At 40.6% G+C, this 17,897-nt stretch overlaps 1 protein-coding gene across 1 annotated transcript; it reads left to right on the plus strand.

The window, feature by feature from the left end:
- Positions 1-1,018: 1,018 nt before the first annotated feature.
- wt1b (WT1 transcription factor b) lies at positions 1,019-10,086 on the plus strand. Its single transcript, XM_034680358.1, is given in 11 exon segments — positions 1,019-1,411; positions 1,413-1,538; positions 1,541-1,763; positions 4,554-4,676; positions 5,554-5,653; positions 7,017-7,097; positions 7,423-7,528; positions 7,638-7,785; positions 8,037-8,126; positions 9,129-9,221; positions 9,339-10,086. Coding segments are annotated over 11 exon segments (1,221 nt in total). The 5' UTR covers positions 1,019-1,345; the 3' UTR covers positions 9,404-10,086.
- Positions 10,087-17,897: the final 7,811 nt, after the last annotated feature.

Raw genomic sequence — 17,897 nt, forward strand, 5'->3', positions numbered from 1 at the left:
CCTTTGTGTGATGTGGCGTTCCTCCAAGGCCGTGTGTAGTTTATGTGAGTTACTTTTAGCAAAAAACAGAGTGTGTCCAGAATGGGAAAAACCCAGATCTGCCATTTTATCTTTTTACATTCAGTAATAATTCATTAATCTGTAAATTCATTAACAGTGATTCAAAACAGCACTGTCTTTAACATTACATAATGTCCTAAGTCCTCTGATATACTGCATTTAAAGAAAAAACATCTTAACATTGGAAAAGTTAAACGAACAAGAGGATTAATACATTAGCAGAAACAAAAAATGGTATATATAGTTTTACTCTGACTTGTTCTTTTTTTTCTTTCTTCCCTCTGTTAATTCAAATAGTTGCCTCATCCGTTTGGTAACTTATTTTAAAAGTGGAGTATGTTTGAGAAGACAGATGAGTCAGATGAGTGAGAAATGATGAGTGTCTGAGAGGACACCACCGGTCAGCAATGAACAGATCGCAAAACATTTCACTTTGCTGGTTCGTAAACGTTATCTTTTTTAATTTAAGCTCTAAATAGGTGTCATTCAAAATGTTTAGATATCAAGATACTTTTTCCCACACTCTCTAGAAGAAAGATCTAAATTTTAAAAATCTCTGAAACATTGAAATGTGTGTTAATTAAAATTTCAATATGAATCTGAAATGAAAATCAACATTGCGTTGTTTTTGACCAATTACTTTTCTACTCACTGGTACTCAAGGAGCTATTTCCTGACTTATTTCCACTTTCATATTTAGAGAAATTAAACAAACCCTCTCTCTCCTTCTTGCTCACATTTATTCATACCCGCTTAAAACAAACACTTGTTATGAGCAACGCTTGAACTTCAACAGAGAAAGAAGAGCAACACCTCGGCTCATGCAAATGTGACGTTAGTCAGAATCTTCTCAGAAGTGCGCTGTGTTGGCCGAGGCAAAGCAGGGGAGTCTTCTTCTTCTCAGCCTCCCTTGCTCCTCCCCCTGTCCACTGAGTTATTCACTATTTGAGCCTTCAGGAGAGGAAGGAAAGTCAGACACTGTAGAGACTGAGGGACAAGGAGCTGTTGGCCCCACACACTCCCACTACTAAGCCACCACAGATAGCAAGGGAGTGTGAAATTTGGCATCCATCATCACTAATTCACTAATTTTAGCTATTACTTTCATCACATGTGGAGGGAAAGATGGCACCTACAGTTTAGTGCGACCACTGATGTTTGTTTCCTTAGCTCTTGTTTCTTTAGGTGTTATTTTTGTTAAACTTTGAGGATTTCGTTTCCCGTCTGGGTCTTCCTCTGGAATACCATCCCTCCCTTGGACTTTCTCGACCTGCCGACCACGCCGATGCTAACTGACCCGTGTAGAGCCATGTCCATGGGGTCAGACGTCCGAGATCTGACCCTCTTATTCAGCGCCTCCAGTGCCGTCCTTACCAGGAGCTGGCGGCGGCTGTGGGATGCCTGTCGCTGGTGGTGGGCAGTGGACCCAACTCCTGGACCTCCACCCTAGCTCTCCCTACAGCACCCTGCCCTCCCACCACCCCTCATCAAGCAGGAACCAGGATGGGGAACCGCTGACACCATAGAGGACCCTCACTGTGGACTTGGGGCCTTCACGGTGCACTTCTCGGGCCAGTTTACAGGATCAGGCCCTTGTCGAGTTGGGGCATTCGGAGAGCCAACTGCAAGTCAGGCCAGGATGTTCCCCAGTGGGACCTACCTGCCCGGCTGCATGGAGACTTCTCCTGCAACCAGGAACCAGGGTAAGCATGCTCAGCACCAGTCCCCCCTCACTTAACTCCTGTTTCCAACCACAGATCCACAAAATGCAGGTTTTAAAGGAGGCCTTACATTACTAGATATCCGGCTAGAATTCAGGACAGATTTCCATATTTAGGGGGTTGTCAATGGTTTGTGTCTCAGCAGGATGTTTGTGCAGTACTGGGTCACCCTGTCCCATGTCAGGAATGGGCTTGACAGCTTCCTGGTAGCGCTCTGGCACTGATCCATAGAACAGTCTATTTGCTCTGATGTTTTTAAGGGCTTTCCACCAGCCATGAAAGTTAGATTTTTAGTCAACATCAAAGTCACAGCAAAGCTGCATTTATTATTATTTTTAGTCATAATCTAAGATAGATAATAAGGTACTTATTCATAAGGTTCTAAGAGGTCTTGAACCCAATTTAGTTTCTTTATTGGCAGGACATTTTTTACAAAAAACAATTCTGTCTAAGCATCCGGGCACAGTTAGATCAGTTATTTGACATTACACTGAAACAAAGTTGTCTATAACATTAAGTTTAAATACAAAACAAAACAGCATATCAATACAATCCCATTCGTTCATTTCTCTTTGTTAAATGCAATTCTTGTGAGCCTAAACTTCTCTGGCATACATCTTAAGTTCAATTATTTTTTGCAGAATTCACATGAAAGGATGCGGCCGCCACACATTAAATATAAACATTAAAAAAACGTAACTCCAGTTGGGTCAATGAAGCCCCAACACAATTCTGGGTTACCTTTACCCAGCGACTCGGGTAGACGGCCTGTGTCATTTTTTAACTCACTATTAGAATATTTAATCCTAACTCAAGGACTGGTTGTGAACGTAAATACTTCACATAAACTCATTGTATGGTAAATCTGACTATATGACATGCCATTTCTTTGCAGATTTGATTAGCATGTGTATGTTTCTACTAATACCACCAGGCCTATGTGTAAAGGAAACTTGAACACATCTAACTATGATAATTAATATAAAAAAATATATACTTTATATGTAATGATATGCTGTGCTGATCAATTAGATTTTATTTGAGGACCTTTAATTTATCTTGTGTATAAAAAGAACCAAGAACATAATGAAAGAAAGGAATAGATAGATAGATAGATAGATAGATAGATAGATAGATAGATAGATAGATAGATATATAGATAGATAGATAGATAGATAGATAGATAGATAGATAGATAGATAGATTATATAGATTATCCTTCAATTCTTTCTCCAAAATAATTGCAAAAATAAATAAATAAAAATGAGAATCATAAACTTGAATCGCCATTCAGAATAATTTTTGTGTTTTTTTTTCTTCCTTCGTATTATACTTTATGAAACACGCAACTGGGAATTTATTTAACCATTCTCTGGAATCAGATTTTCTTTTAGTTTCTTGTGAATTTCGTAGCAGATGTAATGACCCGCCATTTACTATCAACATAGCTCATGTTTGTTTGGCTTCCTTACCCAGAAGTCAGAGCTTTTAAACGCTTGGGTCTGCGTGGGTTGCTTTCAGAAACAGTTTTCTCCAAGTCTTGTTGCACACTTCAAGTATTTTTTATGAAGTATTAAAATAGTCAGCATCCTCTGTGCTCTGCAGGCTGGAGGATTTAAATACAGTCATATGAGTCATTTTCTTTGAAAACTTTCAACATCCCTCTCAGGCCTGACTCAGGATAAATCAGCATTTCTCTAGTGTGTGTCAGGACTCAACTAGGCCTACTTTTAAAAGAGAAAGATTAGAAAAAGAAGAGTAATCATGGGACAAGGAAGTTCTTTTTCTTTTTCCTATAAGAATCCCCAAAAAGTGAGAATTTGAAACTTATAAGAATAAAACATATTCTAATTTACAGCAGAAGTAGCTTCTGGATTTCATACACGCAATGGTACATTTAACATCCTGCTTAACATCTCGTAAATCCCCTCTGCCCCAACAGCCTGGGTTAAACTTATTAAATAAAATATTTAGGATAACATAAATAATGATAAGGCGAAATAGTCTTTTTTTAAAACGCTAATCTTTTAATAATCAAACAAAGCATGGACCATTAAACTGGTGTTAGCTTTGTAAGCTGCAACAGCGTGATATGTTGCATCTCTTACCGGAAGTTTTTTTTCAAAAATATTTTTTAATTCCTTATTTCTTTATTTCTATCAAAGATTCCAGGTCCTGATTGAGGTAATGACAGGGCAGTCTTCTTTCCATGAGCCACAAATTGAATAAAAATTGAATTAAATAGGTCTGCTGTATGTATGTAAAGTAAAACAATAAATCATTTTTACTTAGCTTTTTCAAATGTAACTTTAACTTTTACTTCATGCATTTCTATCAGATAATGTAATAACTCACAATGCTCTCTGTTTCGTATAACTCTAATTAAGTTAGCATACATGCAATTCATCACTTTCCGGCCTTGTTTTTTCACTGAGCGTACTCCACAGCAGCTCATCTCAGTCCGTCTGTGGTGTATTTGCCAAATTTCTTTTTCCACCTGCCATAAATATTGCAACCACAAGGCTGAAGATAGATGGAGGGAAAAAGAACTGTTACAAGGAAAAGGATTTTAGTTGTTTAATGAATGTCTCTCTGTGGTGACCCTGCCCAAGACTAAGAGCCACTACCAGGGGGATTCAGATAACTGACCAGATACTGGAGACCTCTGCAGACTGCACAATGTTACCGTCTTCAGCAGGATGGTAATCTAATGACTCCACCAGGCAAACCAAATAATTGAAACTTTCCGTTGCTTCTTCTTTCTGTTCCCAGGTTATGGAGCAGTGAGTTTAGACAGCAACCCCAGTTATGGTCACACTCCATCTCACCACACCCCTCAGCTCTCTAGCCTGTCCTTCAAACATGAGGACACGCTGTCTCCACCAAACAGCATAGGTAAGTGTCTGCATCCTGACGTCTCTGCACTAAATTGACTTGCAGACAGGAGGGACTGTCATGTCACAGCAAGGTTACGTAAGTAACCTGTTATTTTTCATATCACAACAGAGCTGCTGTCATCCATTGTCCTTCATCTCCCTACATCTCTGTCCCCACACACTTTTATGCACGCAGGCATTTATAAACACACTCTTCCTCTCGCTCTTTGAGCAAACGTATGGTTAATGACTCTGATAACTGGAGGAAACGGCTTTATGTGACTCTGCTGGAATGTCAAAAACTGTCTGGGGAACAATATAGTTTATGAGGCTGAAAAGGACCACTGTTCCTGATTGACCGCTTGCTGTGTGAAAAAAACCCAACAAGGAGCAGGTCAATCAGGAACAGTGCAGACATGCATGTACAAAATGTGCCTTTAAAATGAACAGGCTTTTATTTTCCAAGCTTTCTTTTATCAGTGTAATTTCATGATTCCACTCTAAAAATAATATTATAATAAAAACATTGGTTAAAGTAACATTGTGTTTTGGAGAATATCAGTGAGTGATGAGGGCTGCAAAGTCTGTCCTCATTTTTAAAATTACTTTTATTCATGTTTCCTTTTACCAGTCTTCTGCATGGGTTTATGATGTTTTTAAAAAAAATAATTTTATGGCTTAATTTTTATCTCCTGTTTTTATATTTCCAGTTATTTTATTTAAGAATTTGTAACTGTAATTTGACAGATGCTCTATAAAAAGTGAATATTATATTTATTATTACTTCTATTAGATAAGGATATCTGAGATTTTGTTGGCCAAGATAAATTAAAGTCTCAATGATATCATCAATAGTGTCAAAGCAATTCTACTTTTTCTTTCTTTTTCTTTTGCAGTTGAGCAGCAGTACCCAGCTCCCCCTCCCATGTTTGGATGCCACAATCCCCCAGAAACCTGTCCGAACAGCCAGGCTCTGCTGCTGAGAAACTACAACAGGTAAAATTAAACGTCTCTTAATGCACTTAGTGTTACTTCATTTGACTCTGGCTACCTTAAATCCCCTCATGGTACAATTCCACTCCTCCAGAAGTGTTCAGACTGCTCACACATCCATTAATGTCAGATTCTTTCCACTAACACCGCATGCTTGCTCGTTCACTCGCTCACTCGCTGGTCGTTTTTTAAATGTGTGAACTCCCTCTGATCCTACCTCTGCACTGTCTGGTTTGTGAATCCTAATTTGTTCTGAGGTTAAGTGCTGCCCACTGCTGCTCAGCAGGCCAAAACAAACAGAGAGTGATCTACTGCTGATGTGTCCAAGTCCACCCCGAGGAAAAATGAGGAGAAAAGTAAAAGAGACAAGTTCAGTCTAAGTGAAAGTTAAATGGTGGTTGGGGCTGGGAAAATTCTTATTTCAACCTCTGGATTTGGTTCCAGCTTGTTCTCATTTTGATGCAAACCATCTGAATGGTTAAATTAGGATGAAATTCTTCAAATGCCGCCTTGCAATGTTTTTGTAGAAAAGGAACATGTGCTACCCAAACACTGGAACAGCTCTTGATAAGAGGAGGGAAGACTCGGCTGTTGTTAGAGCTTATGGCATGAGCTGGAAACCCTCAAACAAACATCGAGACACACACACACTCATACACAGTGAATACATGTCAGATATCAATGAGTCTTTCCACAGTTTAACATATCTCAGAGCTGATTAGCGAGCCATCACCATCCTTCCCTCAAGGACTTCTCAAGGAATGCCGTCCAGAATTCCCCCCGAAACTGTTTCCCGCTTTTTAATGATACTGAGGACAGAGTGATGTCATGCACTGGTGCGTGGTGTACTAGGCACGGAGGCACTCACCCCTGCAGAGTGCACAATCACCTCTCCAAGTATTTGTGTGAGTGTGTGTGCGTGTCTGTGTGTGTGCATTAGTGTGATCTGCCAAGGTAAAGAATGGCTCAGAGCCCATGTTTTTTAATGAAGCCTGTGAGGAGTGTGCAGGGTGGACAGGATGTGTTAAACAGAGAGCAGTTTGGAGTTCCCCCTGAATGAAGCGTCTTCATCAACCATACAAGGGAAGAAAAAAGACAGGAAGTGTGCAGAGAAACGTAAATGTTGTCTGTGACATCGTATTTCAAGGTTCCCCCCCAAAAAAAATAATGAATGAAGAAAGTAAAAGAAGACAAAGACATATTGTAAACCATGTTTTTCTCTTTATCAGATATGACTTCAGAGCTCAATAGTTACATAATCTTCATTTTTATTTCATTTATCAACACGGCATTTTGTTGAAATTCCCCAAACTAAATAAACAAAAGAAAGCTAAATGTTAATGACTGTGCTGTTTGTGTCATTCAGTGATAACCTGTACCAAATGGCGTCTCAGCTGGACTGTGTTACATGGAACCAGATGAACACGCTGGCTTCTTCCATGAAGAGGTGAGCTTTTGTTCTATTTTTATTTGTTATAAATTAAGCCCTGTATCCTTTACTTTGGAGCATTATTTGTGGCACTGCAGAGGAGGGGGATTTGACCAGATGGCTGTTGGTCTACTCCCTAAGGAGATCAGGAAGTAGAAAGGAACAAACTTACATTTGTGTGTACGTGCTTGTTTGTGTCCTTCTCTGAGTGTTCAATTATTTTACAAACTGAGGAGGCTTTGACATCTCCAAGGACTCGGTTCAAATGCAGTTACTTTGTCAGTTTCTTTCTGAAGTGTTCAGCGTGTTTACTAAATTCCTCCTTTTTGCTCCTGCCCGTCAGCGGACACCCAACCAGTTATGACAGCGACCCCACAGTCCCTTCTCCATCCATGCTGGTCAGTGCCCAGTACCACATACACACACATGGAGTCTTCAGGGGACTTCAGGTCTGTCAGAATGAATTCACACATGCACAAAAAAAAACTACAGAATTACATGCATAAACAGAGGGAACTTCTCTTTTACAAAGTCCTCTGTCTTCTTCTCTTCCTAAAGGATGTTAGACGGGTAGCTGGTATTGGTCCACCAGTCGTGAGGTCTACAGAAGCCAATGAAAAGCGCCCGTTTGTCTGCGCATATCCTGGCTGCAGCAAGAAATACTTCAAACTATCACATCTGCAGATGCACGGCCGCAAACACACAGGTGAGATTTTGTGACCTATACTCCCTTTCTTTGCTTATCTACCCCTCAAACTGCTGCTCTCTTTCAAATGCCATGAATAATTAATTTCCCCTTTAAAAAATGTTAAAGGTTGGTCCTAAAAGGTTAAATTGAGATTAAGTTGTTCTTGTATATTGATTCATCTCATCTAAAGTGGTAAAATAGTGATGTTAAAAATGTTGATGATCATCTTTTGATGAGGAAGAGGATGATGTTTGTTGTCTTTCTTGCAGGAGAAAAGCCTTACCAATGTGATTTCACAGACTGTGGCCGCAGATTCTCTCGCTCAGACCAGTTAAAGAGGCATCAACGCAGACACACAGGTACACCAGTGTAAAGATACTGAATGAGTCCCCTCCCGAGACGGGAATTTAAAGAAGGGAGTTAACATTACACAATAAATAAAAACTTTCAAACTAAAAGTGGGTGTTCTGTACCCATAAATCAGTCATTTTAGATACATTTAAATTAATTTATTGCAAATTTGGTTCAACATTTTCTGAAACTTGATCAATGGAATAATACCTCATAACAAAGCATAGATAATATTTTACTTTTATAACTAAATATTTTAAATGTAATGCAGTAGAAGTCAACCCCAAAATTAACATTTAGATATGTTCCTTAAAAACTGGCCAAACAAAAGTAACAAAATAAAATGATATATATCAACTTTTTATATTTTACTTTTATTTAAGCATATATATTTTCTAAATAAATCAAATTTATATTTGCTTACTTTTTATTATAACTTTATTATTTATTTTGCAGTAAAAGTTTTATTGGCAATGAAAACTTTATTTAATTGTTCAAAAAGCTCCATGTCGCATTTTAGAGTGTGTATGATTTAATAATTGAGTTGACTGATATTTTTCCTGAGGTCTCTTTAATGTAGTTCTCCCTGTTAAAGGGTAACTTTAATGAGGATAAATTCTCTATTATTTGAATAAAAAAATAAATAAAAATAGTTAGAAACCACTTGAGAAGTGCAATTTTTTTTCTGAAAGGTTAAACTTTTGAATTCTTTCACTTTTATAATAATAACTATGATAATAATACATTTCATTTATTATATATACATATATCACTAAAAACAGGGTTCCAGAGTGCTTTAAAAATGACAAAAGGGAAAATTTAACAATAATCAGATAAAACAAAACAAAAGATAGATATGAGGAATCAATGATAAAATAATTAAGACTTAAAAGTTTTGAAAATAATGAATTGTGATTGCTCCATCTACTGTTGTATTTAAACATTTGACCTCACTCCACCCTTTTCTCATTCCTGTTTCTACCACCACGACTCCTATCATCTCTGTGTAGGAGTGAAGCCTTTTCAGTGCGAGACGTGTCAGAGAAAGTTTTCACGGTCAGATCATCTTAAGACTCACACTCGGACTCATACAGGTAAAACAAGTGCGTATACCTTTATTTTTTTACCTTTATTCTCCCAATGCGATCTTATTGTTCGTTCTTTTGGTTTACTTCACTCTAAAGCAACCAACATTTTTCTCTCTATCCCCTTGTGGTCAGGTGAGAAGCCCTTACCTGCCGCTGGTCCAACTGTCAGAAGAAGTTTGCCCGCTCTGACGAGCTGATGCGCCACCACAGCATGCACCAGAGAAACCTGACCAAGCTGCAGTCTGCCATCTGAGCAGCCTGAGGAAGAGGAGGAGGAGGAGGCGGAGGATGAAGAGTAAAAGGAAGGTGACTATATGTTGTGCCAGCTAGCAGGGAAAGCTGCTGGAGCCTGGTCAGTGGTTATGGTGCTGTGCCAGACTCAATGAAGAGGTGAGCACAGCTGATGCCTCCCTCGACCAGCCGAGGAAAAGAGACTCTAATGATCCTCAAGATCTCTGAGGTGTTATCTGGCAAAAAAAAACAACAACTCTAAAACCACATCACAGTTTTCTGAGCCAAAGATTTGTTTAAAATAGGGATGAGGAAGATGTTAATACACTTTTTGGATATACTTTAGTACACTTGCACTGGCTTTTTTTTTATCATTTTAATTGCTTCACCTCAAAAAAATGTGCTGGACGATGTAAAAACTGGATTAAGGAATCGGACAATGTGTCTTCTTTTCGTCCATTAAGTTGAACACAGAGAAGTTTTGCTTTGGGAATGTGAACAGCTTAATACTCTTACAGTATACATAATACTTACCTATTTGCTTTGTATATATGTGGTGTACTTGCTTCCATTTATAGACATTCCTTTTGTATTTCTATGTTTTGTAAGGTTATAAATATAAAATCTGGACTCACGTCTTTTTCAAACATTTGACTTGTGTGTCTGTGTGAGAGAAAGAGAAAGGAGATGTTGCTGCTGTCAGGGGCCACCTATGAGTGGTGGTGGTGGACGGGGGGTTGGGGAAGGAGGGTGACAGACAGTATAACAGCACCCCACTGTGACTCTGACAAGGTGCAGGTCTCACCCTCCTAAATCACCGACACACATCTTCATAACCAGGAACATCTGGAGTCAGATAAATCTCATTAGAAAAGACACATACCTTAGTGTCAGCTGGCTGTTCTTCACCGACTGACCCCGCCCCTCCCCTTAGGCAGAGGCTGGGCCCTAACACACACACACACACACACACACACACACACACACACACACACACACACACACACACACACACACACACACACACACACACGGACAAACAAACATTCTCAATAACAGCCTCAAGTTTAGATTTAGATTTTACATCCTGTGGCCACATGATGGCAGTATTACCCTGTTCTGGACCCACTATCTTGCTTATGCTCTGACACTTCAGCCTTCATAAAGTCCATGTCCACTTCGGTCTCGCCCTCCGAGGTCTGAGCGGCCACAATGAATATGTTCACATCAACGAAAGTGAGAAACAGGAAGACACATTCATAGCAGGGCCCCGGCTCATCAAATATATACGATGTGGATGGAGTTGTGTGTCAGCTCGTGTGCGAGTCTATAAGAGATGAGATGATTCAGCTTCAGCAGGTATGTTAATAAAAGATGAGTCAATGTGGGAAGAAAGAGCTGTTGCATGGCTCTGTGTGGGCTTCTGATGTCATATACCTGGAGAAGTGATGTAAACACGCACATACAGGCACGGTAGATTTAGCTGCTGGCTATATGTTCACACATGGTTTACTGAAGGCATTCACACAGCAGAACACACGCACACACACACGTGTATAAACACACTGCTTGTTTCTTTTCTTCAGCAGACCTTCACACTTGCCAAACTAACAGAAAGATTAAAATTCTCCTGTTCCAGGGTCACAGACGGCTCATTTGAAGTTGTGATTCAGGTTGTTTTCCAATTCACTTAATGGCAGCGAGGAAGTATCTCTGTGATGTTCTGCCTCTTAATCCAATGCACTTTGATTAGGAAGTGCTTCTCTTTGTTCTCACTCTGCAGGGGCACCAGGAAGCAAAGGAAGATCAGAGGGACCATGAAGTTGAACATTTTACTCACTCCAGTTCATTCTTAACTTGCAAAGGCAGCGCAGAGCATGAGAAACCCATGCTTTTATCAACTCACAGAGACACTGACCTCATGAGCCACCTGATCTACATTCCTGGGGTTGAAGTGTAGCAATTGTAACACAACAAACATCTGCACACAATCCCACTCTGTCAAACACTTCCACTGATCTGAGTGCATCAGCACACACAAACTCTACGCACACACACTCACACTCACACACGCTACCAGATGCCCCCTCAGCTGTACTGCTGGCTGTTTGCCTTTAAGGGGTGTTGGCGTGGGTAATCTCAGGTGACGTACACCTGGTAACACACAGCCTAAGACATCTGTAGGGCAGCAGGCCTGCTAGCTTCACAGCCTCTATATCCATGTGCAAACCCTGAGAAATGGTTTCTTTTATAAAGGAAGGATGAGATATAACAGTCCCAGTGAAATCCAGATTAAAGAAAACAGAGTTCAGTCAATGTTTGCTTCAAGTTTAAAACATTTCTTTCTTTTTTCTTCACTAATACATTGACTAATGAGTCTATACGTATATGTAGGAGCTATATAATTTTTCAGATTGTCTTCCAGTGGGGTCCCAGGTGCATCCATAACCGCCACAAAGCTGAAGCATGGACTCTTTGGGCTAAAAAGATGCTGTTTAACCCCCAGGAGCTGGAAAGGTCAGTGCACATGTAACGCACACAGAGGCCTCTATGAGCCCTGAGGGATTGCTAACAAGGTCAAGGCCCAAGAGAGAAAACTTAACGGGGTTACAAGGAGGCCTACGTGCAAAAACAATGCCGCACCAACAGGAGGCGCTGTAAGGGCCTGTTCTAATGTTAAGTGAAGCATGTTAGTAGTTGTATTCCCAGACAACATCCTCCCCCTCCCCTCGGGCTAGCTCTCTTGTGCAGGGCTGCTGCTGCACAGTCTGAGGGGCCTAAGGGGTTCTTGGGGGTATTCCCTGTGGTATAGCAGGGAGCCTGAGGGGCTCCGGTGTGGAGGAGCTTTGGGAATGCAGAGGCCTTGGGGGCCTGGAGCTCAGATGGGGCCTAGAGGGTAAACTTTCTCACTCAGGGAGCAGAGATGGAGCAGATAGAGAAAGACAGCGAGGAGAAAAACACCTTGAGAGGAGTCTGTCGGATATGCAGTCAGCAGCCGGAGAGTTCCCATGAGGATACACAGAAAAACACACACACACACACACACACACACACACACACACACACACACACACACACACACACACGAACACACACACACACACACACACACACACACACACACACACACACACACACACACACACACACACACACACACACACACACACAAACACACACACACACATGCATGTATACACTAACCCAAAACCAATATGTAGGCCAGCTTTTTGAATATTCCCCTCTCTTTTCTGCCATCCTGTCTTTCATCTTTTCCTCTTTTCCCCCTCCTGATGTCTCATCTATTCCACTGTAAGATATTAATGCCTAACAGGATTATACGTGTCTCTATCATGTGAGATGCAAGATCACAAACCAACCTCAAGCCCCCCTGGGGAGCAGTGGGATTGGAGGGGATGAAACAAGGCCTTTTCTCCCCTCTCCTACTCTCCCACTCTCCATCCCAAAGGTATCCAGATGCTGGGACGGGCGGAGTGAGGACCAGAGAAAGAGAGACAAATGTTGACAAATGGAGCGAGAGAGGCGTTTTGTCCAAATATATCAGTCTCACTGGGAAAGCGTTGTCTCCACCCTCTCTGCCATGAACTCCAAAACAACTTCACTGTGGGCCATTTTGCTTTTTAATTGAAACTTAAGAACTTCCTCTCTGTGTATATCATTATAAGATATGCAGCAGCCTGTCATAGTGAGTGGGCGACTAAAGCAGGGCAGTAAAAGCAGTTTGAAGCTGATTTTGAGTCATCCTGACCTCAGTTCAAAGGGCCCCCATTACTCTAGAGGCACTTACAATTAGTTACCAACTCACTAGGTTTATGTCTCCTAAATTGAAATATATCGCTCTTTAAAACCTCCTCTCTAATTGTGTAGTCATTAATGACCGATTCCATATCTACACGGCGTTGATGGGCACATAAAAACTCATGATGATAAACGAGCATAAGTGAAGTTGTTAAAAAAGAGAGCAGGATGACTCTTCTTCCTCTTCTTCTTCTTCTTCTTCTTCTTCTTCCTCTTCCTCTTGTGCATCATCACCACTAGGAGGAGTAGTGTCCTGTGAGAAGAGAAAGGAGGGATAACCACTTATTTCTCTGAGATGACATGAAAGATTGATGGATTTTTTCAAGCTTCATTGTCCAGGAGTAGAAACATGCAAGGCGCTGAATTAGCCTACATTCACATGACACGCACATACGATCGCACCGTTTGCACAACATAGAGAAGGAATGATTGGTAAATCATCAGTGGACGACATTTTGGAAAATACTGAGGTCAAAAGGCCAAGTTTACCCAATTCCAAAGAATTTTCACCTAAAGGAAATTTAAAATCTCAAAAGTTCTAAGCTTCTTTTTTTCAGCTTTTATACCTTCACTGAGAGGATTGGACTATGGATAGAGCTGGGAAGTTGACACGCAGCATACTGCAGGTTTGTATTGTACCTGGGCCTCCAACTTTGAGGACTGTATAGCCTCTTTGCATGTGGTACACAATTTCACTGCTAGGCACTTACATTTTTTTATTTTTACCTCTATTTAGATTTTTCTAATATTTTCAGTCCTTAACTGGTGACTTTTATAATCCATGAATAATGAAGGTCAAAGTGCTGCTTATATGCCACACAGGAAATCCTGAAAACGTAACTTGTTTCAATGAAAACAGATTTATTGAGCAATCAAATACAGCATTGTTCATTTTGGGATCTGGTTGAGAAAGGGCGAGGTCTGTTTAGTTTAATTCAAGGACAGCATTTTATATGAGATAAAGATCCTTGTTTTCAATTAAATATCAGATGTTCTCTCCATGTTTGTTAATATTTCCATACTGCAAAAGTATCTTTGGGTCCAAGTGTGTGATGTTTGTGTGTGCATGACAAAGTAAAAGCAGAGAACAAACACGAATCAGCTGTTAAGATCACCTCTATAAGTAAAGGTTTTTAACAGAGGGATGTGAAGTCCTATATTTCGATTATTAAAAGTGCCAAATTCAAATACAGAGAACGTGACCTCAAATGATGACTCTAAATTGTACAGAAATAAATATTTTCCTGGTAGTTGCTGTGAGTATGTTTGGCACAGTTATAAAAAATTCAGCGATAAAACTAAAATTTGACTCCCAGTAAAAGAGAAAGATAGAGACTATCTCTTGAGCTGTCAAACAAGGTAAAGAATCACATAAAGATCCCATCCAGCCCAGATAAATATGTTCAAAAATGTCTTAGCAGCCTAATAATGAACCACAAAGCACTTGTTTTATATTATAAAGCTTGCCATTATATAATGGGCAGAAAAAGTGTCAGCACATGATGGGTCAGATGTCCTAATGATCATTAGAAACAACACCCTGGGCTACAAATCCCAGGGGATAGAAGGAACAAACACAAGAGATAAAAGACAAAGATGAGGGAGCGCAGATATATGCAGAGGAAAACTAGGGCATCATGATGATAAGAGTCTGAGAGGAGTGGGGGGTGGTGGTGGTGGAGAGGGCTGAATGCACTATATAGTTTGTTATGCAGGCAGTTTAATTGTAGTAGTCATTTTGGGTTTGCTGCTGTTAATTGCAGATATGGAAATGGCAGTGCATTATTAAAAAAAAAGCTCTTTAAAAGGGAGATTGTTGTTGGACGGGTCTAAGTGAGAAATATACTGGATGGGGGGCTTATAGTCTTGGACATTAATATTCTCCACTTTATGACCCTCCTCTACCTCCGTCTCTACCCTGCTCTCACCCAGAGGGCTCATTATTATCAGTGGAGAGCGGTTGATCTACGCAGACACTCATATGAAAGCTGTCTGAAGGCATTACCGTATACACACACCCCCAGTGTGAATGATTAGGAACCTATCATAAACAGGAGGGGCAGGCTGTTAAACATGACCGCCAGGCAGGCCGCACGGATCCTCCATGTGCCCCCATCCTGCTCAGGCTAACACACATTTGGTTCTTTTTCTTCTCTGTGCACCACTTACACTCACCCACCTCCGCTCACACACGCTGACCCCAGACACACAGATGCACCCTGACACATGACAAACCTCATATGCTATTTGCAGGAACTACATTGAGCTACTTAGTGTTTCAGGCCTCCCAATTATTCAAATGTAAGATGCAAGACTGACCCCACACTCTTTAGCAAGGCAATAGAGCAGCCAGTAGATTATCAAATGGACTTAATGAGGACCAGAAATAGCTGAAAACTTTGTATGTCACTACAGGTAACACCACTGCTTTGAATTCCCCTCTTACCTTGAGCCTTTTGTCAGACGAACAAAGAAGAGAGTCATCAGCAAAGAAATTTGTACTCTTGGAAGACGATAGCCAAATGGAGCCACGCCAGAGTATGGTAACCTATAACTGCAAATTTTTATAAAATATTTCTCGTCATTGTCATGTCAGCCTCCTACTAAGTTATCAAAACCTGGAAAACGTCAAATAGATTTATTTAAAAGTGAAGCCAACAAATAAAACCTGAATATTTTAAGCTTTCCAAGACATCTTCTGGCCTCTGCAGTGATGGTCTGAGTGTGTTTGAAGAAGGTCCTACATCACAACACAGCCTACACAGACATCGCCCTGTCCCCTTGTTCCTAATGAGCTTTATCGCATTGGTCCCGCTTGACTTGTCTTGCTAACTGGCACACATATATCCATATGTTCCACATGAGCAGGCAGAGGGGACAGGCTGGGTGGCAGCGCTGCTTTCTCAGTTACATCTGAGAGTTTTACTGCAACAGCCAGCAGCAACAGCAAGTCAGCTTAACTCCGTCTCTGCTGTGCGTGTGTGCACACTGCAATTAGTCATGAGAAGTGTTAACAGCATCCACTTACTGCTGATGTTCAGTGAGTCAAATATACAGACTTGAACATTTGAAAGGCCTGCACCCATTGGAATACAGTACAGTCATTGGAAACTTAAAGCTGAAGGTTGATAGCATTTGTAGTAGGTGTGAAGTGAATGCTTAAAGGACTCAATCAGGCAAATTTACAAAAATAAATACTTAATTGTACAACCTGTTGGAAATATGACATTTTTTTAATTTTCCAGACAGCAAAAGTAGAATTAGTGAGACCCAGCAGGTGCTTAAAGCTCCTGTGAGGAGTTTTTTAGCTGGTTATGAAACAGGCTGAAATTAATACTGATGCCTTTTAATGACTTAAAAAAGCAAACAAGACCACGCAACATTTCTAGTGTGATCTTCAATGCCTGAAACCAGTGCTAAGGGTGTCAGCCAAGCAGCTGAAGAAACAGCCCTGTTTATACATTTTTCACAGTGAATATTCACAGTAACTGATACATTTAACTGTCAAAAATCAGCAAGATTACATTTTTGTCTGTAGACAAAAGACTGTACGCAAACATTTGGAGGACTAGATCAGCAAGGACGGCTTTGTCTACAAGGGACGCCAAATTGGAAACACATTGCAAGTTTCTCACTGGAGCTTTAAGCAGGAAACCTGAAAGGCAAGATCCTGTGGGGACCCATAACTGCTATGGAAGGCTAATGAACAGCCACGTGTTTCCCCAAACTCGTGCTTTGTAATGGCAGGGAGTCAATGGTGAGGAGGGCAGCACACAGCTTAATGTAGGCATGAGAAGCACAGCATTTATATATTATCAAAAAATATTTAATTCAGATCTTTGTGATGACTAACTAAATTCAGAAGTTATGATATAACAAGGCTTGTCTCAAGGGCTCAAACATTGGTTAGTAATAGCTTATTAATGGTTATCATAACTGGAATGAGAAGACCAGGACCACACATGTCTCGTAGCTGTAGTGAGTAGCCAGCTAGCTTGGCTAACACCAAGTCTGGAAACCAAGCGGCAACCTCCGGTCTAAAAATATGAGTCCAATGCGGAAGTGCTAAAAACTGCAGTTCATCGAGGATCCGCTTGAGGCTGGCTCCGGAAGTACCGGAAAACCACATACACACCAATTCAAAAAAGCCGATCTTTACAGCAGAAATAATCATGTTTACAGCCTGGTACAAAAGCAGGTGTAGTCTGGATAGCTCATTTCTCGATTGGCTCACACTGTGAGGGGGGTGAATTTTTTTCTAACGCAGCAATTTCAAGATATTGAGATTATGAGTCTACCAATGAGAGGCACAGCTGACATGATTGACAGGCAGGAACTCTGTAGCTGTTGGCGAGGAGGCTCAAAGCCTGCCTCTTTACGCCACAATCACTCGACAGCAGATATATGGCTGCTGCCAACGATTGGCCTCAAAACAGCTCTTCAGAAACAGATTGGCGACGTCCAGATACTACGTCCATATTTTACACAGTCTATGCTGGAAACAGACAACAGCTTTGTTCGAAGGCAACAAAACCTCATGATAACTTCTTGAAAAACTCTTAAACTATTTTTTTTAACAAATAATTGAAAATGTGTATTTTTATAGACGTAAAGTGTATGACTTTTCTTGGCCAGGCTACA

This window comes from Notolabrus celidotus, chromosome 3 (genome assembly GCF_009762535.1).
Source record: "Notolabrus celidotus isolate fNotCel1 chromosome 3, fNotCel1.pri, whole genome shotgun sequence".
In the NCBI taxonomy this organism is placed as follows: domain Eukaryota; kingdom Metazoa; phylum Chordata; class Actinopteri; order Labriformes; family Labridae; genus Notolabrus; species Notolabrus celidotus.